This window comes from Gossypium raimondii, chromosome 12 (assembly GCF_025698545.1).
Source record: "Gossypium raimondii isolate GPD5lz chromosome 12, ASM2569854v1, whole genome shotgun sequence".
Classification (NCBI taxonomy): Eukaryota; Viridiplantae; Streptophyta; class Magnoliopsida; order Malvales; family Malvaceae; genus Gossypium; species Gossypium raimondii.
Window position 1 is genome coordinate 17062911 of NC_068576.1, and position 8947 is coordinate 17071857.

Below are 8947 nucleotides of genomic sequence, written 5' to 3' on the forward strand. Positions count from 1 at the left end.
TGAAATTCAAACATATTTTAAGGATTTCAATTTCATTATTAAACCGGTCTTTAGTAAATCTATGGAATCAAAAAATTATCATAAATATTATATTTCTAAATAATTTTAATTAGTTTACACTATTTTTAAAATTTAAATTTAAATTTTAAAAGGTGAGCAATAGCGGCTTTTGGACAGAATATGCCGGAACTATGTATTAAAATTTTCTAAAACGGCGGCTTTCGGTACATGAATTTAATTTTTTAGTGGCGTTTTTGCTGGAAACTTCGCAAAATGTAAGCAATAGCAGCGTTTTGACCAAAAACATCACAACTATGTATTAATATTTTTCAAAATGGTGCTGTTTTCAGTACAAGAATTTAATTTTTTTAGTGGCATTTTTTGTTAAAACATCGCAAAAGGCAAGAAATAGCGGCGTTTGAACCTAAAACGCCACAACTATGTATTTACTTTCTAAACGACACCATTTTTACTAATTTCAGCCCGTCCCCCCTCCCCTTAGCCCTTATTCCCATCTCGCACTCCAGTTAAAAAATCCCATTAGCCCTTATTCCGATCTCGCATATACCTAAAAAATCCCTAATTTCTTGCAGCTCACCACCTCGTTTCCACTCGTTTGTTGCTTCCTTTGTCGCCGGCGTTCTTCCACCACACACCCTCTTGGTCGTCGTCATCTTCTTGGAAAACGATTGCAAAAGGGCTAAATACCACATCTGAAATGCATAATCAAAACAACGATAACCCAATTTGTCACTGTTTTACAGGTAAATTTTCTTTTCTTTTCTATTACTTCTTTGGTTTTGTTGCATTGTTCTCTTTTAAGCAAGAGAGCTCTGGCTGAAGTGTTCTATATATGTATGGCTAAAATGATGTGTTCAAATTGGGAATTTTCAAGTCTAATTTCAGACAGTCGAATACTGACAGATTGGCAATATTAGTCTTTCGGTTGCTGAAGGGTTGTCTAGCAGCTTCAATCGCTCACTCCCCAACAAAAATAAGTTTCCAGCTACTTAAGGATACTTCATATTTGTCTCTCTTTCTCTCTCTCAACCCACAAGTAAGACCTTCATTTTCCTGGTAACTCATCTAACCTCAGCCATGTTAAATTAAAACATAGTCTTTTGGGGTGCACTGCCTTAGGTCAAGGTCTAGCAAGTTATTTATTTTTGTCCTACATTCTAAACTATTAACAATTGCCTGTAATGTTTGAGGTCTGATTGCTTAAAATGTACAACAGCTCTACTTGATATAGTTGATACCCAGCAATAGGTAAATCAAAACATACAAGCAGTAAGCAATAAGAATATAATATGTCTTGAACTCATCGGTATCGAAAATTTAAATTGCTTTGAAATTATGTTTCTTGATCATCAACTATGTTAAATTAAATTAAAGGTCAAATGATGCTATCAATCTTTAGTTCTTGTAGTTCTTGAATTTTGAAATTTCAGACTTCACCTAAATAATAAAATTAATAACATTTAGGTATTAGTTGAGTAGTATCCATAAGTTGTTGATTTAATCCATGTTTAAAGTTTTTATATTTTGAGTAGTTGTTGTTAAATCCATTAACTACAATGACATAGCATTTTGTGAGTATTATGCAGAAATATCATATTGATATGATATATTACACATGTGATAATATGTTTGCTATATAAGATTTAGGAAATAGACTTCCCTGGTTGTACAACTAGAATCAACAAGTAAAATAAAATCCCATTACAGAAGACAAGACAATAATGCTATTAAAGCAACTCACTGTGCTGTAATTAACATTGTGATAGTGATGTTAAATGCACCATTAACAGTTGCAGCTTTTTTGTTATATAATTACCCCACAGTTTTCAGACTCCTTGGAAAGTTGAACTTGAATTCAAGAGACAAAAATTAAGTTTCATATGGTTGCCTCTTTGCCTCTATCCAATATGTAGACAAAAAATAATAGATCATCTATCTATTTATCTATGCATATATATGTATATGGTACTGCATACTGAACTTGGAGTATATAAACCGTATCTCTGAAATATTATTTTGTAATTTTTATAGTTAGGTGATAAAAGAATTATTAATAGTTGAGTGATTATTTTCAACTTTTTATAATTGAGTGACTAAAATATTTACTATTAATGTAATTCTTTTAAATAATAAAAATATTTTGTCTTGGATTTTTGTTTATCCGTCGATAGTAGTTTGTTTTATATTCGATTTTATGTCATTGGTTAAATAGAATAAATTATCGAATTTTTAATTAATTGAATAAATTATGTTTGATTATTTTATTCGATTTAATGTGAATAAATTATCGATTTTCGATTGTCTTGAATAAATATGTTTGATTAGTTTATTCGGTTTAATGTGAATAAATTATGTTTGATTAGTTTATTTGATTTTATGTGAATAAATTATCAATTTTTATTTAATTGAATAAATTATCGATTTTATATTTGATTAATTGATTGAATTTAGTTTGATGTTAATGATTAAGAATCTTTTACATTCAAATAAATGATCGATTTATCATATATAGGCTATTTAATCTATATTATTTTGCCAATTATATTTATTTTCTAATGCCAACTAAAAGTCTTAATTTTTTCTTTAAATTTACTTATTTTAAAAATATAGACAAATTAATTATATTTTAATTTCTTCCGGACTAATACAGGAAAGCAAAATCAAAATTACTCAATAATAAAAATAAGATAAATCATATCCGTCACAAAATTATTAGTAAAAGCTACAAAATGATCTTTGAATTATTCAAAATTAAAACTTCTATTTTAAATTAATATATAATTTACATAACTCACATAACTTACATAATTCATAAATATATATCATATCATAACTCACATCACTTACATAACTAACATAATACATAAATATATATCATATCAAAACTTACATAACTTACATAATACATAAATATTTATCATATCATAACTTACATAACTTAATTATACTTGTAAATAAACATCTTACCCGTGTAATTTATTGTCAACTTTAGACATCAAGAACTACGAAATGGACCGGTCTTGGATGAATTTGTCAAGGGTAAGCAACGACTATTGAAATGGAGTACAAACTTTTCTAAATTTTGCATTTCAAAATGCAAGTCAAGAGAATATGATTCTTTGCCCGTGTAAGAAGTGTGGCACCATCAATTGGAATTTTCGTGAAGTTGTCTACGAACATCTAATTATTGATGGGTTTATTCAGGGGTATAAAAAATGGATTTTCCATGGAGAGTGCACACCTAGTAGAACCTCTTCAATGATTAATCTGGCTTATCCTCATAGTGCTTACCATCAGTCTGTTAGAGAAGATGACATGGAAGGTATGTTGCGGGATGCGTTTAATATGTGCAATCATGGTTTGCAATCGTTTCCACCCGACTTTGTTGCATCTGATGATTGTAATCTTGGTGGAAATGCTTTTACCGAAATGGGAAGAAGAGTACCTGATGAAGAGCCGAATGGAGAAGCAAAGAAGTTCTACACGTTACTTAATGAAATGAATGAAGAACTTTATGAGGGATCAAAATTTTCAAAAACGTCCTTTTGTATTCGTCTTTTTCAGTTAAAATGTTTGGGTGGGTGGACCGGAAACTCTTTGACAATGCTGTTAGAGTTTTTAAGAGATATGTGTCCATTTGAAAAAATCTCTCATTCATGCAAATATATGAAGAAACTGATAAAAGATTTAGGCCTTGGGTACAACAAAATTCATGGTTGCCCAAATGACTGAATGTTGTATTGGGGTGATCGAAAAAACCAACAGTCTTGGTATGTATGCGGTAAATCTCGTTGGATGAATAAAAATACAGAAGATGTGAATTAGGATGAAAATGATGCACAGTCAAGGAAGAAGCTAATTAAGATTTTGCGATATTTTTCCCTAATAACAAGGCTTCAAAGGCTTTTCATGTCGTCGAAGACAGTGGAGTCTATGACGTGGCACTATGATGGACGAGCCGATGATGGATTATTAAGGCATCTTGCGGATTCTTTAGCTCAGAAATCATTTGACAGGAAATTTCCAAGCTTTGCAAGCGATCCTCGGAGTGTGAGGCTTGGGCTAGCATCTACTGGATTTAATCCTTATAAAATCATGAACACTTCATATAGTACTTGGCCGGTAGTGCTTGTTTCTTACAATTTGCCTCTATGGATTTGCATGAAGCAATCTTCCTTTATCTTATCTATGATTATCCCTGGAGAAAAAGGTCCTGGAATTGATATTGACATCTATTTGCAGCCACTTATTGAAGAGTTAAAACAGTTATGGGCGGGTGTTGAGACATATGATGTATTGAGAAAGGAGAACTTTAATTTACGTGCAGCTTTGTTGTGGACTATTAATGACTTCCCATCTTATGCCAATTTATCTGATTGGAGTACCAAGGGACATTATGCTTGTCCTTGTTGTGTTGCGCAAACATGTTTGAAATGGTTATATAATGGGAATAAGTTCTCTTATATGGGGCATCGTCGGTGGTTATCAGGAAATCATAGATTTAGATTTCAGAGTACTCTATTTGACGATACTAAAGAGTTCAAAGAAGCTCCTTCGCAAACCATTACATCTGAAATCTTGTTCATGTTGAAGGATATGAATTTCAGTTATGGGAAGATGAGTCAACCGCCCAACACGCAAAAAAAGAGAAGATCGAGGGATGAATCTAATGATAACTCTGATAAAGAGGATGATCCTAATGAGGCGGACTTGTGGAAAAAAAGAAGCATTTTTTTTAGTTGCCTTATTGGGAGCATCACATTTTACGACACAATCTTGATGTCGATGGAAAATCGTAAAACAATCTTCACAGTCGACTTGATTTAGTTCACATGAAAATTCGGCGTGATCATTATCCCTAAGTACTTCTAAATGAGAAATATTGGTTGCTGCCTTCTATTTTTTCAATGTCGAGGAAAGAGAAAGAAGTGTTCTGCATGGTGTTGAAGGATATAAAGGTTTCAGATACGTATGCATCAAATATATCTCGATGTGTGAATCTTAAAGATCGAAGACTATATTCCTTAAAATCTCATGATTATCACACCTTGATGCAAGATTTACTGCCAGTTGCTTTACAGTGTTCTATGTCAAAAAAGGTGACGTCTTGTATAATTGAATTATCCAATATAATGAAAGTCATTTGTGGAAAAGTTTTGAATGTTGAAGAACTTGAAAGAGTACAAGATCGAGCCGCTTTGACTTTATGCAATTTGGAGAAGATCTTCCCACCTTCCTTCTTCACTATTATGGTGCACTTGCTAATCCATCTCCCTCATGAAGCAGTACTTGGTGAACCCGTTTTCCATCGATGGATGTATCCTATAGAAAAGTGCTAATTTATTTGTAAATTATTCATTCACTCACCTCTATGCCTTTAGTTACAACTTTTGATAATGTTGTATATCGTGTTTAGGTTCCTATCCAAATTGAAGTCTTATTGCCGTAATAAGCGTTATCCAAAAGGATCAATTGCTGAAGGTTACTTGGCAGAAGAGTGTTTGACTTTCTGTTCTAGATATTTAGAAGATGTTGAAACAAGACTGAACAGACCAAGTAGAAATGCTGGGCTCACTGATCATAACTTGGCCGAAACTTATTTATTTCAAAGTTATAGAGAACCAATCGGCAAAGTTAAAATTGGAGAATTAGATGATAGATCGTGGGTACAAGCACATCGATATGTTCTTTTTTACCACGATTCAATGGAACCATTAAGCAAGTAAGTTCTAGAATTTGATAAATATTCATCTTTTTAATTTGTTTATCTTTTAACAAAGTAAACCTCTTTTTAACATAGTGAGTACAAACAAATATTGAGAACTCGTTCACGCTCCCGAAGATTACAACATCGAGAGATTAATAAGTTATTCATAGAATCTTTTCATGAATGGTTAAGCCAAACGGTATGCAATTGAAGCTTTCACTGACAAATAATAATGTTTTCTCATAACATTTATAATTACTCAATTTACTTTTGATTCAATAGGTTTGGAGTCGAAAGGGCGTCAATGACAAAGTTAAACGGCTTTCCCAAGGTCCGAATAGAGTAGTAAAAAGATATAGTGCCTTCGTCATCAATGGATTCAGATTTCATACGAAATATCGCGAGAGATTGAGGAGAACTCAAAATTGTGGAATAGTTTTTAATTCTTCAATTACAAGTTATGCTAGTGCTAGGGAAAGTAATCCTGTTGAGGGAAATGTGGAGTATTACGGACTTCCTACTGACAATATTGAGTTGGATTACTATGGCAAATGGAAAGTTGTCTTATTTCGATGTGATTGGGCTAATGTTAATACTGCTCGTGGAATTAAACAAGATTAATTTGATTTTACAACGATGAACTTCTTTCGATTGATTCACACTGGACAACAATTGATAGAAGAGCCGTATGTATTTTCTTCTCAAGTGAAACAAGTTTTTTACTCGAAAGATCCAACTGATGAGGGTTGGTACGTTGTACTCAGTAATATCCCTAGAGACTTGTTTGACATGGGCAATTCAAGTAGAGATGACATCGACGAAAGATCAGAAACTTTGCCTTTCTAGAACAAAACTTAAATGAAAATATCTCTAGTACTAGTACACAATTTCAATGGGTTCGCCAGGATGTTGATGAAGATATTTCCGAATTATGACGAAGTAATATTTTACGATTTTTAATTATATGTAATATCATAATTTAAATCTTGGTCTTATTAAATATTTCAACTATTTTATATGTACTATTATTGTTATAATTAGTTACTAAAATTTCAACTATTTTATGTGCATTGTAGATAAAATGCCTAGAAGAAGATTGCGAGATCTAGGTATTGTTCAAATTACTCCAAATCCGGAAGAAACAATAGTGAGCAACAAACTACTATTCGATCTTTGAATGTTCCGAATACACCTGACGAACCTGCAAAAATTCAAAGTAATGTTAAATTTAATTTACATGCGTGTTGACTTTTATTATTGATTTCTTTTTCAAATTCTTATATTATAATATATCATTTTTCAGCTGAAAGTGATGGGACGCGTAGAAGCCGAGGACGTACGCTACTTAAAGATTTATACGAGTTAAATCCTGTCGAGCGTGTCAAAGTATCTAAAAACAATCTTGGTCAGCCTGTTGGATCAAAAGCTCGTTTTTTAGCAGGATATTTGGGCATTATAGCACGAAATGCCAATATGTTGCCTATCAACTATGATTCATGGCATCAAATGCCCAATAGTAACAAAAATAAAGCTCTCGGAGATATTAAGGTAATAAAACGTGAATGTAATTTATAATACTTTGGTTTAAGTTTCATTTATATTTACTTTCTAAACTTGTGTTTTTTGTAGGAGAGGCTTGTTTTAGAGGTCTCGAATAATTATGTCAAGAAGGCATTGGGAAAAATATGGAGAGACCATAAAAGTACTTTAAAGAAATAGTATTTTAAGACAAAAATAACCCTCGAAGAGAAATTGCGAAATGTCCCGCCGGGAATGCTGAGGTACCAATGGGAAGATGCGGTTAGATTTTGGAATTCAAAGAAAGGAGAGGTATTACGTACTTCCAAAATCTTAAAATTATTTTGGTTTATAGTATTTACTAAATACATAATAATAATTTCATAATGTAGGATCGTGAACGAGTTGGAACAAGCAGCAGGCAAAAAGAGAAATTCACTCACACAGCTGGGTTGAAAAATTTGGCTTCTGTAGCTGAGGTCGAGGTATTTTGAATTTATTGATAGTGTCAAATATTTATTACTTTCTATTAAATAATATTTTTACTACTATATTGTAGGAACTGTCGTCTGGTCAAAAAGTTGGACGCCTTCAGCTTTTTTACATTACACATATGAAGAAAGATGGATCTCCTATGACTTCTGAAGCTGCAAAAATTATGGTATGTTTACTTAATAAAATTTGAATTATTTTAAATATTTATAGTGTTTAATTATACTGGTTTAATTCTATGTTTGTAATGCAAATAATGTTAAGTTATGTTGCATTTGTTTTTATAATATATATTGCGTTTCTAACTCATTGATTGATTTATTAGGAGAAACTAAAGGATAAAAAGGCGAAGTATGAAGCGATTGCTTCGAGTGGTAGTTCTGTTCATCTTGAGGAAATTGATAACCGAATTATTACTGAAGTTTTGGGTCTTAAAAGGTATGGTTGGGTTCGATTTCAAGGATATTTTGTTAACCCAACCCAATATTTTGGATCCAGCTCACAGCAATACATGCCTTCGGGGAGTCAAGCTCAAGCTGATGTTCAGAGGTTAAGAGACCAGGTGATATAGATGCAAGCGAGCATAGATGAGTGAATTGCTCAACTTAAAGCGGAAGCTAAAAGAAAATATGAAGAACTCCAGCTACAACTTAAAGTGAAGGAAGCAGCGAGGGAAACAAAGCAGATCAAAAAGTACGACGCACTCCAACTGCAGCTTCAGAATATGATGAAGATGTTTCAGCAGTCACAAAATCGGCCATCTTACACTATTGTATCAATATTTTTAACATTTTAACTTTTAACATTATTGTAAGAATAATTTGAATTATACTTCATTTATAAATTTATATCATATATCTTTCGTTGAATTTGAAGTATCATTTAGATTTGCTATTTTTGGTTGGATTCCATGCTACAGGAAGGGTTGCATATGGATGAAAATTGGATGCTACAAATCTATCAAAGTTAGTGGCGTTTTTTGTAAAACACCGCTAAGGAATGGTACTTTTAGCAACATTTGTGAAAAAAGCATCGCTAAAGGTCATGTTCTTTAGCGGCATTTGTGAAAAAGGTGCCGCTAAAGCTCATGTTCTTTAGCGGTGTTTATGTGAAAAAAACGCCGCCAAAATTAGCGACATTGTCTATAGCGGCATTTTTTGTGGCGCTTCCATTGGCCGAAAAAAACACCGTTAAAAGTCTGTTTTGCTG

At 32.5% G+C, this 8947-nt stretch overlaps 1 protein-coding gene across 10 annotated transcripts; it reads left to right on the forward strand.

Moving 5' to 3' along the window:
- The first annotated feature begins 487 nt into the window (after nucleotides 1-487).
- On the forward strand, nucleotides 488-8607 carry LOC105763439 (uncharacterized). Of its 10 annotated transcripts, XR_008192077.1 has the most exons (11): nucleotides 488-764; nucleotides 925-1057; nucleotides 3014-5743; nucleotides 5822-5927; nucleotides 6011-6667; nucleotides 6805-6944; nucleotides 7032-7276; nucleotides 7358-7558; nucleotides 7639-7731; nucleotides 7806-7907; nucleotides 8064-8607. XR_008192077.1 is itself a non-coding variant. In XM_052625782.1 (9 exons), exons 6-9 carry the CDS (start codon nucleotides 7502-7504, stop codon nucleotides 8307-8309), a joined length of 498 nt encoding a protein of 165 aa, XP_052481742.1. In that variant the 5' UTR covers nucleotides 492-764; nucleotides 925-1057; nucleotides 3014-3060; nucleotides 6805-6944; nucleotides 7032-7276; nucleotides 7358-7501; the 3' UTR covers nucleotides 8310-8607. The 10 variants fall into 10 exon arrangements, 3 of the variants coding, with proteins under 3 accessions (XP_052481742.1, XP_052481741.1, XP_052481740.1); XR_008192075.1 differs by having other exon boundaries at nucleotides 3014-5927; XR_008192076.1 differs by having other exon boundaries at nucleotides 5822-6667.
- Nucleotides 8608-8947: the final 340 nt, after the last annotated feature.

Excerpts from the sequence above, each read along its gene's own strand:
- LOC105763439 (XM_052625781.1), top strand. The coding sequence starts at position 7,502 with ATGCTGAGGTACCAATGGGAAGATGCGGTTAGATTTTGGAATTCAAAG. Across the intron at positions 7,559-7,638 it reads GGAATTCAAAGAAAGGAGAG|GATCGTGAACGAGTTGGAAC; the intron begins GTATTACGTACT and ends TTCATAATGTAG. Across the intron at positions 7,732-7,805 it reads CTTCTGTAGCTGAGGTCGAG|GAACTGTCGTCTGGTCAAAA; the intron begins GTATTTTGAATT and ends ACTATATTGTAG.